Raw genomic sequence first — 21,616 nt, 5'->3', positions numbered from 1 at the left:
ACCGTTCTGTAGGAATTCCAAAATCGCGGGAATTTTGACTAAGCGTGGGATGATGTCAAGGTCCTCACACCAGGCTTCAAATACTTTCCAAATCCTTATGTATGTTAGGGATGTGGAGAACTTGCGTGCTCGGAGTAGGATGTCAATTATTGCCCCCGAGTATCAGCTCTTCCTCAGGCGAGTCCTCTCAATGGCCAGGCCATAAGAGAGAATTGAGCTGGGTCCTCGTGGGAGATCGGCCCTTGTTGGAGCAGATCCCTGTGTGGCGGTAGCGGAAGAGGGCTCCCTGTCAGTAGCCTTCGCATGTCTGCGTACCACGGCCTCTTGGCCAGTCCGGGGCCACCAGAAGTACTGGTCCCTTGTAGTGTTCTATCTTGTGGATGATTGCGCCCAATAGAGGCCACAGTGGGAAGGCGTATAATAGAGTTTCCTGTGGCTAGGTCTGTACCAGGGCATCGATTCCCTGGGACTGAGATTCCCGTCTGCGGCTGAAGAAGCTGGGCACTTGAGCGTTGGACCAGTTTGCCAAGAGGTCCATGGTTGGTGTTCCCCAACGGCTTACTATCAACCGGAATGCTGTGGTCGACAGTCTCCATTCCCCTGGGTCTAGACTTTCTCTGCTGAGGTAATCCGCAGCAACGTTGTCTTTCCCCGCAATGTGGACGGCTGAGATCTCTCGAAGGTTCGCTTCCGCCCATGTCATTAGGGGGTCTATTTCCAGAGACACCTGTTGGCTTCTGGTTCCTCCCTGACGGTTGATGTAGGCCACTGTTGTGGCGTTGTCAGACATGACTCTGACTGATTTGTCTCGAAGTCTGTGACCGAACCAACTTCTTGTAGGCTAATCTGACTGCCCGTGCTTCTAGGCGATTGATGTTCCATCCCGACTCTTCTTTGTTCCATTGCCCTTGGGCGGTTAGCTCCTGGCAGTGTGCTCCCCATCCCCGTAGGCTGGCGTCCGTGGTGAGCAGGATCCAGGTCAGTGAGGGCAGTCTCATTCCCTGGCTCAGATGGCCTTCTTGTAGCCAACATCGTAGTTGGGTCCGAACTTTGTCCGGGAGCTGAAGATGAACGGTGTAGTTCTGAAACAGCGGGCTCCATCGTGACAGTAGAGAGTGTTGTAGGGGTCTCATGTGAGCTCTTGCCCATGGCACTACTTCCAGTATGGATGCCATGAGGCCAAGGACTTGGAGGTAGTCCCAATGCTGTGGGACGAAGCTCGCTCAACAGGGTTCGCAGCTGGGTCATCAGTTTTGATTCCTTGTCGGTGTCAGGATGACCTTATCTTGTTTGGTGTCAAACCAAACTCCCAGGTATTCTAGGGATTGGGAGGGCTGTAAACAGCTCTTGTTTGTGTTGACCACCCACCCAAGGCTCTCCAGTAGAGTTTTGACTCTGTTGGTCGCCTGGTGACTTTCCTCTGGGGATTTCGCCCTGATCAGCCAATCGTCCAGATAGGGGTGTATGAGGATTCCTTCCTTCCTCAGTGTTGCTGCCACTACCACCATGATTTTGGTGAACGTCCGGGGTGCTGTGGCTAACCCGAATTTTAGTGATGGTCCAGAAGCGTAGAAAACGCTGATGCTCTTGATGGACCGGAATGTGCAGGTAGGCTTCCGACAGATCCAGGGATGTAAGGAATTCCCCCGGTTGAATCGCCCTTATGATCGAGTGTAGGGTTTCCATGCGGATGGGCCGGAATGTTCCTTCTTTCTTGGGAACAATAAAATAGATGGAATAGTGCCCAGTATTTATTTGTTGTGAGGGCACCAGTGTTATAGCCTCTAAGGCGAGTAATCTGGCCAGTGTAGCTTCCACTGCCGTCTTCTTGGAGGGGTCGTGGCAGGGAGATTCCACAAACTTGTCCGGAGGGATGTGATGAAAATCCAGATAATATCCCTCTCGAATGATGGCCAGGATAACTTGTCTGAGGTTATCTCGACCCATCTTTGTAAGAATAGGGCAAGTCTGCTCCCTATGGCTTCTTCCCTTGGACGGGTCGGCTGATTTTCATTGTAGGGTGCAGCTGGGACCTGATCCCGAGCCAGCTCCCCTTTTATTGTGCTTGTTCCGAAAGGATTGGCTCCTGCCTGTGGGGTGAGCCACTTGATATGTGCTTCTGTATGGGTTGAAGCGCTGTGATCCTCTGCCCCTAGAGGTTCGGGGGAAGGGTCGCTGGTTTCTCTTATTCCTGTCCTCCGGTAGCCGTGGCAGTGGGGATTCACCCCATTTGTTGGCTAGCTTTTCTAGTTCGCTTCTGAACAGGAGGGTTCCCTTGAAGGGCATCCTTGTGAGTCTCGTTTTGGACGATGCGTCAGCCAACCAGCTTCGGAGCCAGAGTTGTCTTCTGGCTGCCACAGCAGATGACACGCCTCTAGCTGCGGTGCGCACTAGATCAGAAGCAGCATCCTTGAGTGCTGCTCCTCCCTCGACAGGGATAGTAGTGCGCTTCGAGACCGCACAGACCATGGCATCCACTTTTGGACATGCCAGGAGATCTTTGGCAGCGGGGTCCAGAGGGTACATGGCTGCCAGGGCACGCCCCTTTGAACGTGGTCTCCGGGGCTTCCCATTCCAAGTCAATTAGCTGCTGGACGGCTTGTAACAGTGGGAAATGACGGGAGGTCTGACGGCGTCCCTCTAGTAGGGAGTTCGTCTTAGGTTCCCCCAAGGTACTTGTGCCTGGGATAGCGAGCTCTTTCAGGCTGTGTGTGACTAGGTCTGGAAGCTCGTCTTTGGTGAAGAAACGCCTCATGGTTCGGTGGGGTTCGGTCCCTGGGGGGGAGTTCCCCTTCCTCCAAGGGTTCTGAATCGCCGTCTGAGTTGTCCGTGTCCCTGAGGGTGGGGCTTCTGGGCGGTGGAGACACATCTCTGGGCATAGAGGGTCCTGGGATGTTGAGGTCCTCTGGCAGAGGCTGTGGCCGTGTTATCGGAGGCCCCTGCTGCATGTGGACGAAGGTATGCAGGCCTTTGAGGAATTCCACCCAGATGCTGGGTCTAAATTAAGAGGCGCTGTGTCCCTGGGGAGCCCCGTATGAGGGAGGCTCCCACTGGGGGCCGCGAGGTCCGGCGTACTGTTCGAGAAGCTGGATCCTGGCACCGGTTGGGAAGGGCCATGGGCTGAATCCCCCAGGGCCTCCTCACACTGTATATACAGAGCTGTGGCCTCCTCATGCTGTGCAGCTCTGATGTGGCATGTTGGGCAAAAGCCCTGAGCTTCTTCTCTAGTGGTGCCATGGCTTGTGCGTGTAAAAAATACATGGACCGGGCGGCCTAGTTGTGTGCTCCGGTGCGTCGAGTTGGTGCGCGTAAATTGGGTGCGCGCTCAACAAGATGTGCATGCCGCTGTGTGCATGGGCCAAACGTACGTGCCCGGCATAGTAGGCGTGTGGTTGTGCGTGTCGCTATGCGCACACGTGCCGATGTGTGCACAAGGGATTTGTGCACCCGGCTCGCCTCTGTGCATACGGGTCGGGACGGTGGACAGGGTGGCGAATAGGTCAAAATGGCGACGGCGACCACACAGCCAGTATGGCGACCACCTCGAAGGGTCTCTACGTGGGAGGACCCTGAATCTGACCTGCTAGGGCTGATCAACCCGTTGGCACTGGCGCTGGCTGGCGACCTGTGCGACTCTTCAAACTTCGGAGACCTGAGACTTTAAAGAAGTTTTCTACCTTACCTTGTCTCGGCATTTCCCGGTCTTGTTCCGGGCGGTCTCCGGCTGTGGGGGGAGAGGGAAAATACCTTCACTGCCGCGCTCGAAATTGCACCTGCTACCTCTCAGCCTCACCCGTTTCCGGGGGCTAAGTCCACGCCGAGGGTTAGCTGCCAGACCGAGGCCAACCTCCGAGGGATCGTGGAAATCACCTCGGGAAATCTCAACTGGGGGAGGGACCCAAGGGGTGTTACCGCAGGAGAGCGGGGCTCATCTGTAGAGGTAATATTTCTTCTTGTTTTGGGTTTCTTTGGTAAATTACTCTAACGCTGTGCGATCGTGCATAGAGTCACGAACTGCTATGGAGACGGAAAATACTGAAGAGCTGCACTTCCTGCAGGGGTATATGTACTAGGGCTGACGTCAGATTGAAATCTGATCCATCTCCAACTGCTATCAGGAGTACACTATACCCATTGGTCCTGAGTCCATCTGCTACACGCTAGGAAATAACACAATATACATGACAGTCTTTAAGAAATTAATTTAAAATGTAAATATAGAAAAAAGTTATTACTTAAAGATGCAGAGTTTTAAATATTTTGAGCAGAATTTCCCTAGAAGTCCACTGTAAGAGTGTCTCTTCCATCCTCTCTCCCTACTCCTCTGGCCAGTCTTTCACTTTGCCCTCTCATGCCTTACCTCCTCCACCTGCCACTATCTCTCTCCTCTCCATCTAAGCTCAATCCCTTCTACTCTATCTCACTCCCAGAGTTTGACCCCTCTCTCAGTACTGCCCCTCACACAGACTCCCTCCCTCTCTCTAGTGCACATACACACCCCATCATACAGCCTTCCTTTCTCTCTCACAAACACACAAATCCCCCTATAAAGGCTCTCTCTCTCTCTCATGCACACACACCCCATACTGACTTTCCCTCTCTCTCTTGCACACACAATTACACAGGCTCCCTTTCTCTCTCACACATACACCCTCACACAGGCTACCTATATCTCTCTCACACACCCCTGCATACTGGCTCCTTTTCTTGCTCACCCTGCCCCACACAGCTCCCTCTCTCTCTCTCTCACACACACATCCCTTCACATAGGCTCTCTTTCTTACACATGCATACACCCTCACACAGGCTCCCTCTCTGACAAACAAACAAGCACCCTCACATACACACTCTCCCTTATTCACAAACACCAGCTCCCAATCTCTCACACATATACATACTCCTTCACAATCTCCTCACATAGGCTCCCTTTCTCTGGCATCCACATCCACACATCCTCTCTCTCACCCCCAAGGCTTGCAGTCTTACACACACATACACACACACACACACACACACACTCTCTCTCTCACCAGGACCTGCTTAACCTTTGTCGCGAACAGAACAGGCTCCGCTCGCGGCATGCCTGGGCCAGCTTTATCTTCACCGCGAGTGGGACAGCCTCTGCTCGTGGCACGCCGGGGCCTTCCAAATTCTGCACAAATTCTGTGCAGCTGCGCAGGAGGGGAATTCTGCAGGAATTCTGTGCTCCACACTAGTGCAGAATTCCCCAAAGTCTGTGGATAATTTTAGCATAGTAGCATAGTAAATGACGGCAGATAAAATCCAAAATGATCCATCCAGCCTGCCCAGTAAGATGGCTTTGGCTGTAACTGCTACGCCATACAGGTTACCTCATTTCTTCTGTTTTGGGTTGTAACTAACCCTCCATGCAGGTTACCCCCTTGCAGAAATGTTACACCAAAAGTTACCACGTTACCCCATTTCTTCAGTTCCATTGTCTAGCCACTAGGGATTTTCTGTGTTTGTCCCATGCCCTTTTGAATGCCATTACCATTCCTGTCTATCACCCAGGAGGGCACACCACCCTTTCCATGAAGAAGTATTTCCTGATGTTTTTTTCGGAGTCTGCCTCCCCGCCCCTAGGCTCTGTACCACTTGTCAGAGGGAAACCATGAGCATACGTTACTTTCTCTTTGGAAACTGCCTTAGGAAGAAGTACCTGCAGAGACCTGTACCTGCTTTACCCGCAGTTACTTTTCCCCTTGAAAATAACCCGCTAGATTTGAAGGGTTCCTCCCCTCACCCGGGGCCCACCTAATTCTTTCCTGCCTAATAGCATGAGCTTTGATGATCCCTGCTGATAGCTGGATAAGGACTGGCAAGTTTCAGAAAGATACATGACTTCTGAAAAATGCCTTTCTCCTGAATAAAAAAGTGAATTAGGACAAGCAGAAGGGAGGCCTATAAATAAAATCCAAAGAGGAAGCAAAAAAGCCAAAAAGCGGGCAAGCTGACATTAGCTAATGCTGCTGCTTTAAATTTAAAAAAAAATTTTTTTGGGAAAGTAATTAAATTCCTACTTCACCCATCTAAACATATTTACAAGGTTTACTGGATTACAACATAGCATAACTGCTTTTGGACTGAATTACAAAAACGCCAAGAAAAAATGTTTTTGGGCCTTATCTGTTATGCGTTACCAAATCAGTGCCCAGAATTAACATCCCAAGACAGTTTTTTAAACTAAATCACTTTGCAAGCATTTGGATCATGGTCATTCTTCAAAATGCAAACAAAAAAATTAGACTAATTGTTAAACCAGCAGCCAAAGAGAGACAAAGAAGTACAAAAGGAAAGAATAAAAGCTGCTAGGGAATGCGCTCTTATGCCACTAAGTCAAGAAGAGAAGCTACCCTTACCTTTAAGATATAAGACATTCTCTACAATGAAGATGGAAAGAAAGAGAAGAGGTGTATGAGAGGAGATTGATCCAAAAATGTCAAACAACATTTAAATGTTATCTGCACGTTGGTGTTTACACTAGATGGAATTTGGTGTTTGGCCCTGATGCAGGTCCAGGCACAACTTCCTAAGTTAGCAAAAAAGCATGAGCTACAGGAAAAGGTGTTAGCCTGAAGACATGGCAAATTTTTACCTCGCTTGAACTTTTATTTCCAGTTTTAAAAGTGGTTATGCAATGAATTCAGCAGGTTCTATTTTTTTTTTAGACCCAGATTTCCTGTGTTAATTTAAAACTTTACAGAAAAAAATTAACTCCTGTCAAATTGGAGCTGTACTGTACTTACCAGATCTAATTCCTATGGCTTAGGCTTGTTGCTGTTACATTACTTTATATCCGTGAGATCAAAGAATTAGACACTGCGTGTCTAACAGTCAGTGCAGCCGGGCAGCGCATGTTGCTACTGCTCACACACAGGGCAACAGAGAAGAAAACTGTTTGGGGCGGGAGGAAAAAGCAGGCAGTTGTGGGAGGCTACTGAGAGGAAGGGTGCTGAGGAGGAGGCCAGCAGCTGTGGGGTGCAGGTAGGAGGAAAAGGGAGAGATAAGAAAAGAGAGGATAGAAGCAGTAGTAGTAATTGCAGACAGAAGGGAGAGGGAAGGAAGGGACGAGGCAATCTCCTTGTCAAAAGGATAAATGCAGCAATTTCAGTGGAATCCCAAGAAACTATTCTACCCACTAAGAGGTTGATTTAGCACAAGTTTGAAACTTATGAGCAGTGGTGCCGTTTGTCAAGACTTCAACCTTATTTCAACTCTACTTCTAGTACATTATGAAAGGGGTCAAATTATCACACAGGAAGCCCTTCCAGGAGAATGGTGCCGAGGTGCCAAGTGAAATTAAAGCAGACTTACCCTCAAAAGCAAACAAACCTCAGCAATCAACAGAAAACAGAGGACTTTAATTTTGAAAAGGCCACTGCATTGTGGTTGCTGTGTTAGTCCACTTGAACTTGTAAAAAAAAAAAAAAAAGGTCAACAAATAAGCTGTAGGATGGTGATACCTTTTTACAGGACTAAATCAATTCATGTGCCACTAGTTCTTGAGAGTTTTGCTCGCTTCATCAGGTCTGGCTTTCTTTTTGAATAAATAAATAAGTAAATAGAACAGTTAGCTAAGTGTCTGCATATTGTATGCCACTGCAGCTCAGTCAAGGGTTGGGGGAGCCTTGACAGGTGGGAGAAACAGCAAAGCATTACAGTTTCAAGGGGCCTAGGTCTCATATAAAATATGTAAATAGTTACCCAGTTTCCATATGTTCATGTTTTTCTCTTGTATGCACAGTTTACTGTTCTATGTAATGGCACTGCCAAAAAGTTCTATGTAATGGCACTGCCAAAAAGTTTTAAGTTAGCTGTAAACCGACACGATGTGCAAACGGTTGTCGGTATATAAAACCTACAAATAAATAAATATTGATGGGTAAGAAAGCCAACGTTCTTAGCAATTCCTATTGTGTTTGTTCCAGCGTTTCATCATCTCAGTTTTAAATGTTTTGTGTAGGTTTCAATTACTTTCACAAGGGCTAACATTCTTTCTTTCCACAAAACTGGGTGAAATTCAGCTTTACTCTGACCTGGAAGGACTCTTCAGAAAACTGCATCTAAAAGTACATTTCCACAAAAAAAAATGTACACAAGATTGCAGGTTCTACAAAAAAGAACACATACTTTCCCACTCCAAGTGGGCATAATAATAAACTGGACAGTACAAGAAAGCTTTAGGTACAGGATAAAGTGTAACTGCTGACCTGGGACTGGGGTTCTCTAATAACAGCAGCTCTATGATTCCTACAAATGGGGAGGCACCGATCAAAGTCGCCTCCCAAGTTGATGGCTTTGGAAACTCAATACTTTTGATCCCGTTTCAAAGCAACCAGGCAGCCACATTGCCAGCTGCCGCTCAAAGCCTCCCTCCACCCCTGTTGCCACTACCACAGTTTCCATTTTTTTTTCCCAAAGCTCAAAGCTGAGAGCATAACTATAAAGGAGAGATGGATGGGTTGTGTGAATTAACGAGCTGCTGTTATCAGAGAACCTCAGTTACAGGTAAGCAAATGTTACTTTCTACAATAAAAAGCAACCTCAACAGATTCACACAGACGAGGACTACCAAAGCTAAGGATGTCTGCCAGAGTGCAATGCACGTGGACATACGTGATAAGAAAAGAGTCATGAAGGAAGGACTCAGTGAATATATTATAAATGCAGACAGTCTAAGATATGTTTTGATGCAGTTAATTTTTAATTTTATTTGTTATTTCTATTCTGACTTTTGTGACTGGACAGCTACTTCAAAAGAGATTACAAAAAAATTGGAAAAATTACTTACCTGATAATTTCGTTTTCCCTTAGTGTAGACACATGGACTCAGGACCAATGAGTTATGTGTTCTCCTGCTAGCAGATGGAGACAGAGTCAGGTTTCAAAGCTGATGTCACTCTAGATATAACCCTGCAGTGACCTCAGCCATTCAGTATTCTCTTCAAAAGCCATTGTGGACATACTATTAAAAAGCTTGAATACAATTTAATAACTTGATTAAAAACTTGATTAAAACTGGTGACTCTAACTGTACTCAACCAAACATAAATGCTGAATCCCAGCAATATTATAGATGCTCCGATTGAGATTGAGATTCATGTGCGATTCCTTGGCACTGTTCATGGGCAGACATGGGTGGGATGCTGAGTCCATCTGTTTACACCAAGGAAAATGAAATTATCAGGTAAGTAATTTCTTCATTTCCTAGCATGTAGCCAGATGGACTCAGGACCAATGAATGGGATGTACAAAAGCTACTCCTAAATGGGGCAGGAGGCTGCCCGTGGTCTGGTTAGCACCGTACTCACAAAGGCTGTGTCTTCTCGGGCTTGGATGTCCAGGCGATAGAACCTGAAGGTGTGCAAGGAAGACCACATCGCTGCTCGGCAGATGTTGAAAGGAGAGAGTAGCTAAGCTTCCGCCCAGTATACTGCCTGGGCCTAGTGGAATGAGCTTTAACCTGAATGGGTAAAGGCTTCCCTGCCTCTACATAAGCTCCTGTGATCACTTCCTTGATCCAGCGAGCTATGGTAGCTCGCGAAGCTGCTTCACCTTGTTTCCCTTCCACCATGAAGAACAAGCAAGCAGTCTGTCTTGCGCACCGGTCTGTATGTTCTAGATACCGTACTAACAGCCTACTGACGTTTAAGTGGCATAGGAGGCGGTAGTCTTCCGAGTCCTTGCATCTATCTAGGGACGGTAAGGAAATGGACTGTTTCCAGTGAAACTCCGAGACTACCTTTGGCAAGAAGGAAGGGACAATGCGAAGCTGCAACATTCCTGGAGTCAACCGGAGGAACGGATCCCGATATGGCAGCACCTGTAGTTTGGAGATGCGACGAGCCTTGCATATCGCCACCAAGAATACAGTCTTCGGCGTTAACAGGCGTGGAGACAGAGTGCACAGCGGCCGAAAGGAAGGCCCTGCTAAGAAGTCCCATAGGGGCACCGGCCACTTTAAGGGAGAGGGCCGCCACCTGGACCTTCAAGGAGTTGAGGGCCAGTCCTTTGTTCAGGCCGTCCTCTAAGAATTCCAGAATCATGGGAATCTGGGTCCATGTGGGCACCAGCAATCTACTAGGAGCTGGAAGGCTCTGGTCGACAACGTCCATTCCCCTGGATCCATTCTCCCTACTGAGAAAGTCTGCACTGACATTGTCTTTTCCCACAATGTGGGAAATCTACAAGGGATCTCGGCTTAACTCCACCCATTCCATAAGGAGGTCTATCTCTAGAGACACTTGATGGCTTTTGGTTCCTCCCTGGCAGTTGATAAAGGCTAACAATGTGCGTTGTCTGGCATTATGCGGACTGCTTCTCCCTGGAGCCTGTAGCTGAATTGCAGACATGCTAATCTGACAGCTTGGGCTTCTAGTCGGTTTATGTTCCAGCACAAATCTTCCTTGGTCCATTGCCCCTAGGTTGTCAATTCCTGACAGCGGGTTTCCCCACCCTTGGAGGCTCGCGTCCATCATGAGGACTAGCCAGTTTGGTGGGGACAGGCTTACACCCTTGCTTAAATGCACTTCCTGTAGCCAGCACTGGAGCCGAGAACATACCTTCATCGGTAGGTGGAGGCGAATAGAGTAGTCCTTGAGACCGTGGGTTCCAACATGACAGCAGGGAGCACTGGAGTGGCCGCATGTGTGACTTTGCCCATGGTACTACCTCCAGGGTTGACGCCATCAGGCCGAGGACCTGGAGACAGCTCCACACACAGAGGCGCATTGTGTTTGTCAACTGATGCACTTGGCACATCAGTTTCCTTATCCTCGAGGGAGGGAGGAAGACCTTGTCCTGCTTGGTGTCAAACCGGACTCCCACGTACTCTAAGGACTGGGAGGGCTTGAGACTGCTCTTGTCCATGTTCACAACCCAACTGAGTTCCTGAAACAGGGATCTGACCCTGCTGGTCACCTGGAGGCTCTCTTCCTACAATTTTGCCTGGATAAGCCAGTCATCTAAGTAAGGGTGCATCAGGATCCCTTCTTTCCTCAGTGCCACTGCAATGACCACCATAATTTTGGAGAATGTTCTGGGGGCAGTTGCCAGGCTGAAGGGCAATGCCCAGAACTGATAATGGCAGCCCAGTACCACAAAGCGTAGGAAACGCTGGTGGTCTTGATGGATTGGGATATGAAGGTAGGCCTCCGAGAGGTCCAGGGATGTTAAGAACTCTCCCGGTTGTAATGCCATTATTTATTTATTTATTTATTTAAGTTTTTTTTCTATACCGGCATTCGTGAGGATTTCACATCATGCCGGTTTACAATGAACAGTGGAGTGATAAAAGGAACAATGAACGAAATAAATAATAGGTGTTAAACATAAAATAGTTAGTTACAATAAAACAGGGATAAGTGCAACTGGGAGCAAGAGGAAAAATGAAAGGAACTTTAAAGAACTTTAACATAGTATATAACTGAGTTACATTGACCGGGGTACCTTACAAGAATTATGTGTTTTACAATGAACTGTTCATTTGGAGTAATTGCAGTTTTTTATAAGACGGTAGTGGTCCTAAGTGATGGTTTTCTGCATGCTGGTAGCGCTTTGTTGTTGGTTGTAGGTGTTGGGAGTTGGTTGTAGGCGAGGTGGTTGATAAGTTTAATCCAAGTCTGGGAAGGCTTTTTTGAATAGCCACATTTTGAGTCTTTTCCTGAAAGTTGGGAGGCAAGGTTCCTGCCTTAGCTCCGTTGGGATGGAGTTCCACAGGGGAGGTCCTGCAGTGGAGAATGCCCTGTCTCTGAAAGTTATGTGAAGGGAGGTTTTAGAATGAGGTACCTGAAGAGAATCTTTATAGTGCTCTCTTATAGGTCTGGAGGATGTATGTTTTTTGAAAGGGATTTGTAGGTTGAGCGGAGCGATTTGTTGGATAGATTTGTATATTGTGGTGATGGACTTGTATAGAATTCTGTAATGAATCGGCAGCCAGTGTAAGTCTTTGAGGATGGGGGAGATGTGATCTCTTCTCCGTGAATTTGTCAGAATTCTGGCTGCCGTATTTTGAACCACCTGAAGAGGTTTAGTATGTGATGAAGGGATACCTAATAATAGGGAGTTGCAATAGTCTAACTTGGAGAAGATTATTGCCTGTAGGATTGTCCTATAGTCATGGTTGTGGAACAGTGGTTTTATTCTTTTTAGGACATGCAGTTTATGAAAGCAGTCCTTTGTGGTTTGGTTTATGAAAGCTTTTAGGTTTAGCCGATTGTCGATGATCGCTCCCAGATCTCTCACTTGGGCTGTTTGAAGGTTTGTTGAAGGATTTGTGAGTGGGAAGCTGTTCTCAGTGGATATAAGAAGGAGTTCCGTTTTTGAGGAGTTTAGGATTAAATTGAGGCTGGAGAGGAGGGAGTTGATTTCTTGAAGGCATGATTCCCATAGATCTAGGGTTTTTTTGATGGATTCTTTGAAGGGTATCACGATCTGGACGTCGTCGGCATACAGATAAAGTTTTAGTTTCAGGTTGGTTAATAACTGGCAGAGAGGGAGAAGGTAGATGTTAAAGAAGGTGGGTGAGAGGGATTATCCCAGTCTTCAGGGTCTGGGAGACCAGGGCCGGCACTTCATCTATGTGGAAAAACCATATGGCTCCAGGCCTGGAGGGATTTCCCCATCCTCCAATGAGTCTGCAACCCCATCATCGTCCGTGGTGTCTGGGTCCCTGTCAAGGATACCCTTGGTGAGGGCAAGGCATGTCCCAAGTCATGCAGATAGGGCTGGGAGGACAAGGCCTTTCCAGCTGGGGCTCAAGGCAGGGGCAGCAGCTGACTGCACCTGAACAAAGGCTTGAAGGTCCTGAAAGAATTCCACTCAAGAAAAGGTCGCCCGGTCCGCTAAACTGCCCTCTCCCAGGGAGAACACAGTCCCAGGATTGCTCAGATCCAGGCTTGGAGAAGATCTGAGAGTCCAGTCCTCCTTGGGCTTCCTCACAGTGCTGACACAGGAAGGATTCTAGGACTGTGCAGCCCTAATATGGCAGGCAGCACAAAGGGAGTGCTGCTTATGCTTCTTTGTTGCCGGAGCCACAGCTAACTGTAGCTTGTACATTCAGCCAGTTAGCGCCTGAGGTCAAGCGCACACAAGTCCCCCAGACACGCATAAGTATAAATGTCTGGTTGTGCGCGAATGTATGCGTGCACACACTTTTGAGCACGTTAGGTGAACAACAGAGCCAGCCTGCACCACGCGTATCTACGGTCGATGGGGGAAAATTGCACCGCACCAAACTGTGCGCAAGATGGAACCATAGCAGTGGACTGCACACTGAGTCTGAAGCAGGGTCTAGCTCATCGGGGGGCTGCTCAACCCGCTTGGAAACCCCTTCTCTTGCCCTAATGGGATCGGGAACATTGTCGGTACAGCACGCCGAGCAAGGTGACCAGAGAAAAGACTTACCGAAGCCCTTCCACATCTCTGAATCAGAGGAGTTCTTTACTTACCTGGGCTCAGCGCTTACCGGCTGAGTACAGAGACAGTCTCCGGCTACAGGGGGAGAGAGTATAGGCTGTTACCGCCGCGCTTGGGTTCCTGCAGCAGCTGAACCGCCAACCAGACCAAAGCACACCTCTGAGGGATCTCAGAAATTGCCTCAGGAATTCTCAACTGGGGGAGGGACCATTAGGTATCACCGCAGGAGAGCGGGGCTCGATCTTTCTCCAATTGAAAGGTAAAATTTAAAGTTAAAATTTCCTCTTCTAAAGAGTATTGTGTTCCTGATAGGGAAGGCAGAATCCACATCTGCTAGGAGACGAAGAGATACTGAATGGCTGAGGTCACTGCAGGGGTATATCTAGAGTAACGTCAGCTTTGAAACCTGAATCCATCTCCATCTGTTAGGATGGGAGCACATAACCCATTGGTCCTGAGTCCATCTGGCTATACGCTAGGAAATAGGAACGCTACTAGCACTGAATTAGAATGGAGATAGTTAAAGGAGGATTAGAGTTCTAGTTGAAGTAAGGTGTATAGGAGTTATATGTACAAACTTCAGAACTCTCCAGATTTCCCCCCAGAGACTCACAGAATTTGCATCAATCACTAGGGTCTGCAGGGTACCAGTAAGAAGCTCCAAACCTCTCTGTTTACTACTCCAGCCTCTCCCTCTTCAATAAACCTGGAACATGCACACTGCAGGCAGCACGGGGAGCAACAGATGCAAGTCAGTCTGCAGCTGTGATTCCAAGACTTGCACTCTCTTGGCTGAGGGTAGAGTGAGGGTGCACAAGACAAGGAGCAAATAATGCCTGGGTAAAGGAGAAAGGAAGGGGAAGAATGCTGGGATCATTTCTGAAGGGGGGAGAAAAGTGGTAGTGGTGAGGAGAAAGAGAAAGTGTGAATTAGTGGGGGGGGGGTGGAGTGGAAGAGAGAAAGCTAATACACAATATTACTCTCCCTTCCCCCTACAGCTAATCAACAGCAATGTCAGGGTGATCACAACTCTGTAGTTCACCGATATGTGCATGAATAGACATTAAACAGCTCATCTCCAAAGCGCTTTATGCAGATAAGACTTTTCGCACACACACAAGAGGCGTTCCGAGGTGGGAGAAGGATTTTTTGCACACTTTCGATTTTCAAAAGTATGCACCTAAATGCACTCCAAGCAGGCTGCAGCTCTCTGCCCGGTCTACTGCTTCTGGATTGGAAGAACCTGCAAATTTTCAAAGAGGACTTCTGCATGCAAGGCTAAAGAGTACCCACAGACAGCTTACGTGGGCTATTTGAAAATGACCCTCCCTAGGCTGAAAACATCTGTACATTTTTTCAAGACGTGATTAGGGGACTCAATACATGTCCTTAGGATATGAAACACAGGCACGATGGCCAAAGCTGTTTATCTTCTTGGATGGCCTGTGAGGCAGGTGTGGAAGGGCTGTAGCCTTGTGGTTGAAAAGCCATGTTTTCAGTTAACGATGAAATGCCATGCAGTCATTAGTAGCTGGTGGGGTAAGAATACAAACAAATGCCCAACGGAGACAACAAAGCTAAAACCAATGGACTCAGCATAGATAAGAAGGCAGGAATTGCTGTCTTTTTTTTTCTTTCTTTCAACAAGTTATGGCTTAGGCCAGAAACCTTAACTCACTTCAACATTCTTCCCTATAGGAGGGCAGAGAACCTGAGCAGCTCATACCAGATTCCAAAAACAGGGTGTGAATTAGGATTTATAAATTTCTGCTGCCAGAACTTAGATACTTTAAAAGAGCCCACTGGAAAGATTACGTGAAAAGAGAATCAAGCTATTACTCGATGACAAGAAAATGGAAGAAAATCACTGACAGAGTTCAGAAGTGCAGGAAAACAAACTTTGGAACATCAAGATTCAGCAGTAAGTGCACTCTAGGACTAAAGGCGCAAAGAAGAGACTGAATTAAGAGATTTGGATAGGAGGCAAAAATGTTCTTCAAATATCTGAAGTAAAACAGTTTGCCCTTAAGGAAATTTATCTTAGCTAGGACACTGGAAAGTTGATACTAATTCTGATATACTCCTGGGCCAAGGCAAACTATGTTTTGTATGCACACTGCCTTAATTATAAGCAAATCTATTTCATACATATTCATTAGCACTATCTTAAAAATCTGACTGGTTAGGGGTCCCTGAGGACCGGAGTTGACCATTCCTACCATAAAGGACCCAACATTACTTTCTATTCTGCATTTTTGCTGTAATCTAACCTCAAAAACCTTGGGCATCTTTCTACTGGTAAGTGCTCGTACTTCATACTGACACCTTTCCTCCCCATCCCCTGCCCAGTCATCAGACCCTAGGAAAAGACAGGAGACAAAAGGCTGGATTAAGGAGCAGAGCAGCTCTTCTTTGCTTTGTTCCAGCCTCACCCGCCCCTTCCTCTACTGTTCTCTGAAGGAATAAGAGAGAAGAGCAGAATGGTGGAAATGACAGGAAGGAAATGGTTGGATTAGGAAACAAGAATAGCTCTTCTTTGTTCTGCTCCATCTACCCCAGCCTCACCCTTCCCCTCCAGGTCTCTAAATACTGCCTGGGAAGGGAGGGGCTGGAGTAGGAAGCAGAGGGCTGTTCTATACTGAGAGAGATTATGTGCATAGGGTCAATACCCAAAATCTACTTGCTATGCGCCAAATCTCACTCAGCAGCCAGCAGTCCTCTGCTTTCTGTTCCAGTCCCTCCACTACTCTGTTCCCTAATCCAGCCCCTATCCTCCTGTAATTTCCCCTTCTCCTGCACTTGCCTTTTGCCTGGGTATTGGAAGAGAGGGGCTACAGCAGACATAGTAGTGGTCCTGCAGCTCCCTGTGCTCCTGAGATTCAAGACTCAGCTGTCGGCAAAAGGGAGCCAGGAGGAGGAGGAGGGGAAGGTGAAGGCTGAAAGAGGGATGAGGTAGAATGGGGTGAATGCCTGGGTGGTAGGAGAGGGGGTAGGAGGTGAGAAGGGGTGAAGATTGGCACAAGGAAAGAGAGAAAGGCACCAACATTGGTAGGGGGAAAGAAAACAGAGAAAAAAAAACATGGAGGAGCTGAAGAGGGGAGAGAAGAAGGCAGCAGTATGTGTGTATTGTAGGGGAGAGAGATAAACAGAGAGAAAAGCACCAGCAGTACCTCTCTCTCTCTCTCTCTCTCTCTCAATCTCCTCCCTCCCTGGTGCTTTTCTTTCTCTTCTGAGTCTACTCCATCCCCACTATTGATGTTTTTTTCTCACCCCCCCCCCCCAAATGCTTTTTTTCTGTGAACAGCCCGTGTACTTTTACTTAAACTGAGGGGGAGGGGCAATAATCAAAGCCATCTAAAATGCTTTGATTATTATCCCCTACAGTTTCAACAAAGAAAGGACACTTATAAACGTTCCTATATGGAAAACCAATGTCAGATGCAACTACCTTCACAGCTCCAGTTTTCATCCCTCGTATACAAAAAAGTCCATTATATAACAGACAAGCTACATAGTGCCACTGTATCTGTTCTAAACCAAAAGATGGATAAACACCACCCCAAAATCATCTCCAAGCAAACTGCATTCTCACTCAAAACACCCAATGAACCTATTAGAGCACAAGAGAGGAGAAAAAAGGATGTGCCTGCCACTCGTAGCAGGACGCAACCTGGAGCTAGAAAGCTAAGAAAAAGCATAAAAGGCCTACAGCCACAACTACCAGAGGACAAATCACTGAAGAAATATTTCCAGCTCTTCCAGTTCTAGTCTTCTGGCAACCACCTACACTACATATAAAAAAAAAAAAAAGAATCCTAGTAAGAGGTAAGCTTCAAAGTGAAACTCAAACAGAAGATAATGACACACAGGCCTGCAAGATAGCACCCTGCAAGCTGTGCCAGTAAACATCACAGGACCCTACAGCTACCCATAAGGGAAAGACATTGAACATAAAAGTGTCACAGAGTCACATTCTTCTGTGAATACAGCAGACATGATCCAATGCAAGAAAATAGGAAGGGGTGCAACCAGACAAAAACTAAGGACAAAAATAAACCTTCATAGACGGGCTTGTCCCCCTGGATGACATGGCTGGCCAGCCCGTGTTCTCCTCAGTTAGCAGGATCATAGGAGAGCTTCTGCCGCTAAAGCAGCTGCAGGGAAATGCTGGCACCCAGTCCCCCTGAAGAGTTGTGTTGGTGCTCCCGGGCTCACACCATTGGGTGGTCGCTCGCCTCTTCTGAGGGCCCCTGTTCACTTTTATAAAATCACACAGTACAGAGACAAACTGAGTGCCACCACAACAGATGAATATTTTACAAGGGAAGATCAACCCCCTTAAAGGAAATTTCAGAATTAAACAAGTAAAACATCTGAAATTAAGATGGTCAAGCACTTTGGAACAAAAGCAAAATTAATTAATATGGATATTGGCTTTCTTACGCATTATCTGAGCCATAGTCCCATTGAAACTGTAACGTTTTAGTGTTCTGTCATCTGTGTCAACCCCCTCTCCCTATCCTTTTACTGAACTGTAATGATACATGCAGATCTCATGCCTAGCTGACGCTGTACTACATAAACCCAGTGCAACTGCCCCGTTTCTTCACGGACCTGATGGGAGCACAGCTCTCGAGAGACAGTCACAGACTTACTATATTAGTCCAATAACTAGCTATCACCTACAACTTGTATGCTGACCCTCATTTCTACATGGAAAAGCCACAACCCTCCTATAATGATTTAATTAAAGTTCAGCTATAGTAAAAACATAATTTGAGACTTTTAACTCAACAGGTGAGAATGTTTAGGTTTTCATCTTATTTTTCATTAAAAAAAAACAAAACAAACAACCCATCAACCCTTATTTTCTCATAGAAAACATAGAAACGATGTAAGACAACTGTATGGCCTATGTATGGTCTATCTAGCCCGCCTAGCTGCTCAATCAATTAAGCTTTATATTTCCCATCAAACCTCCATAGATCCCATGGGAAAGATATTCAGATCCTAGCTGCTTATGTAAGCTAGATGGATAGACATATCCGGCTAACTTAGATGGGGATATTCAGCAGTATGGCTATGCTGCTGAATATCCCTGTATTCGGTACTACTTAGACCTGCTATTGAATTATCCAGCTAAAGCTGAATATTGCTTAGAAACATAGAAATGACAGCAGAAGAAGACCAACAGGCCCATCCAGTCTGCCCAACAAGCTCTCACACTTATTTTCCCATACCATTCTGTTACCCCGACTGCTGAGTTCAGGGCCCTTATTGGTAACTTTTTGATTCCAATTTCCTTCCACCCCCTCCATTGATGCAGAGAGCAGTATTGGATCTGCATCAAAGTGAAGTACATAGAAACATAGAAACATAGAAATGACGGCAGAAGAAGACCAAATGGCCCATCCAGTCTGCCCAGCAAGCTTCACACACTTTTTTCTCTCATACTTATCTGTTTCTCTTAGCTCTTGGTTCTATTTCCCTTCCACCCCCACCATCAATGTAGAAAGCAGTGATGGAGCTGCATCCAAGTGAAATATCTAGCTTGATAAGTTAGGGGTAGTAGGGGTAGTAACCGCCGCAATAAGCAAGCTACACCCATGCCCATCCGCTTTACCCAGACCACGTCATACAGCCCTTATTGGTTGTTTTTCTTCTCCCCTGCCGTTGAAGCAGGGAGCCATGCTGGATATGCTTGAAGTATCAGTTTATTCTTCTCCCATGCCGTTGAAGCAGAGAGCCACACTGGATATGCATCGAAAGTGAAGTATCAGGCACATTTGGTTTGGGGTAGTAACCGCCGTAACAAGCCAGCTACTCCCCGCTTTGTGAGTGCGAACCCTTTTTTCTTCTCCCCTGCCGTTGAAGCAGAGAGCTCTGCTGGATGTGTGTAGTATCAGTTTTTTCTTCTCCCCTGCCGTTGAAGCAGGGGAGAAGAAATTGAAGTAACAGGCTTATTTGGTTTGGGGTAGTAACCGCCGTAACAAGCCAGCTACCCCCCCCCTTTGTGAGTGCAGATCCTTTATTCCACATTTCCTCTTGCTGTTGAAGCTAGAACGATGTTGGAGTCACAGTAAGCATGTGTACGTTTATTGAATAAGGGTATTGTCTCCAGGCAGTAGCCATCATTCTGGCGAGTCACCCACTCTTCATTGGCGGCCTCTTGACTTTATGGATCCACAGTGTTTATCCCACGCCCCTTTGAAGTCCTTCACAGTTCTGGTCTTCACCACATCCTCCGGAAGGGCATTCCAGGCATCCACCACCCTCTCCGTGAAGAAATACTTCCTAACATTGGTTCTGAATCTTCCTCCCTGGAGCTTCAAATCGTGACCCCTGGTTCTGCTGATTTTTTTCCTACGGAAAAGGTTTGTCGTTGTCTTTGGATCATTAAAACCTTTCAAGTATCTGAAAGTCTGTATCATATCGCCTCTGCTCCTTCTTTCCTCCAGGGTGTACATATTTAGATTCTTCAATCTCTCCTCGTACGTCATCCGATGAAGATCCTCCACCTTCCTGGTCGCCCTTCTCTGTACCGCTTCCATCTTGTCTTTGTCTTTTTGTAGATACGGTCTCCAGAACTGAATACAGTACTCCAGGTGAGGCCTCACCAAGGACCTGTACAAGGGAATAATCACTTCCCTTTTCTTACTCGATATTCCTCTCTCTATGCAGCCCAGCATTCTTCTGGCTTTTGCTATAGCCTTGTCGCATTGTTTCGCAGACTTCATATCATTAGACACTATCACCCCAAGGTCCCTCTCCTGCTCCATGCACATCAGCCTTTCCCCCCCATCGAATACAGTTCATTCGGGTTTCCACTCCCCATATGCATGACTTTGCACTTCTTGGCATTGAATCTCAGCTGCCATATCTTCGACCACTCTTCCAGTTTCCTTAGATCCCGTCTCATTCTCTCCACTCCTTCCGGCGTGTCCACTCTGTTGCAGATCTTAGTGTCATCCGCGAAAAGACAAACCTTGCCTTCTATCCCGTCCGTAATGTCGCTCACAAAGATATTGAACAGGACCGGTCCCAACACCGATCCTTGCGGTACACCACTTAAAACCGCTCTCTCTTCAGAGAAGGTTCCATTTACCATCACACATTGTCTTCTGTCCGTCAACCAATTTGCAATCCAGGTCACCACCTCGGCACTCACTCCCAAGCTTCTCGTTTTATTCACCAGTCTCCTGTGCGGAACCGTGTCAAAAGCTTTGCTGAAATCCAAGTATATGATATCGAGCGCTCTTCCTCGATCCAATTCCTTGGTTACCCAGTCAAAAAAGTCAATCAGATTTGTCTGACAGGATCTTCCCCTGGTGAATCCATGTTGCCTCTGGTCCATCAATTCTCCGGACTGTAGATAGTTCACTATTCTCTCTTTCAGCAGTGACTCCATTACTTTTCCCACCACCAAAGTGAGGCTGACCGGTCTGTAGTTGCCAGCCTCCTCCCTGTTCCCACTCTTGTGAAGCGGGACCACCACCGCTCTTCTCCAATCACTCGGCACCACTCCCGTTTCTAGGGATCTATTGAACAGGTCACACAGCGGAGCTGCCAGAACATCTCTGAGCTCCCTCAATATCCTTGGATGAATCCCATTAGGCCCCATGGCTTTGTCCACTTTCAGGTTCTTTAGCTCTTCCCACACATTTTCTACTGTAAAAGGATTTTCGTCTATTCCACTTCCCACCAGTTTTTTGTTGTGTAGAGATGGTCTTCTCCAGGGTCTTCTTTAGTGAACACAGAGCTGAAGTATTCGTTTAATATTTCTGCCATTTCTTCGTCTCCCTCCACACATTGATCATTACCACCTTTCAATTTCACTATACCACTTTGGATCTTTCTCTTTTCGCTGATGTATCTGAAAAATGTTTTGTCACCATTTTTTATCTCCTTGGCAATCCTCTCTTCCGCTTGACTTTTTGCCAACTTGATTAATTTCTTTGTCTCCCTCAGTTGATACAAATATTCTTCTTTGTGTTCCTCCCTTTGGGATCTTTTATATGTCTTGAATGCTGTTCTTTTAGCTTTAATTTTGTCAGCCACCTCCTTTGAGAACCAGATAGGTTTCAATTTTCTTTTGCTTTTCTTTACATTTCTAACGTATAGAGCAGTTGCCTTGGTGATTGCTCCTTTTAGATTGGTCCACTGCTGATCCACATCTCTC

The 21,616-nt window shown here is 46.9% G+C and overlaps 1 protein-coding gene across 7 annotated transcripts in view; it reads right to left on the bottom strand.

Moving 5' to 3' along the window:
- ARHGEF6 (Rac/Cdc42 guanine nucleotide exchange factor 6) overlaps positions 1 to 21,616 on the bottom strand; it is a 386,722-nt gene that overhangs the window by 74,102 nt on the left and 291,004 nt on the right. For 6 of the 7 annotated variants that reach the window (XM_029607806.1, XM_029607805.1, XM_029607803.1 and 3 more), the window contains one exon: positions 6,381 to 6,401. The exons of the other annotated variant lie outside the window; for it this stretch is intronic. In XM_029607806.1, coding sequence (XP_029463666.1) covers positions 6,381 to 6,401 — 21 coding nt within the window. The remainder of the gene's footprint in view (positions 1 to 6,380; positions 6,402 to 21,616) is intronic. 7 annotated transcript variants of the gene reach the window in all.

The sequence above is a fragment of the Rhinatrema bivittatum genome, chromosome 6, assembly GCF_901001135.1.
Source record: "Rhinatrema bivittatum chromosome 6, aRhiBiv1.1, whole genome shotgun sequence".
NCBI classification, from domain to species: domain Eukaryota; kingdom Metazoa; phylum Chordata; class Amphibia; order Gymnophiona; family Rhinatrematidae; genus Rhinatrema; species Rhinatrema bivittatum.
Note: the sequence above shows the minus strand (reverse complement) of the source record. Positions and strands in the feature narration are given on the sequence as shown.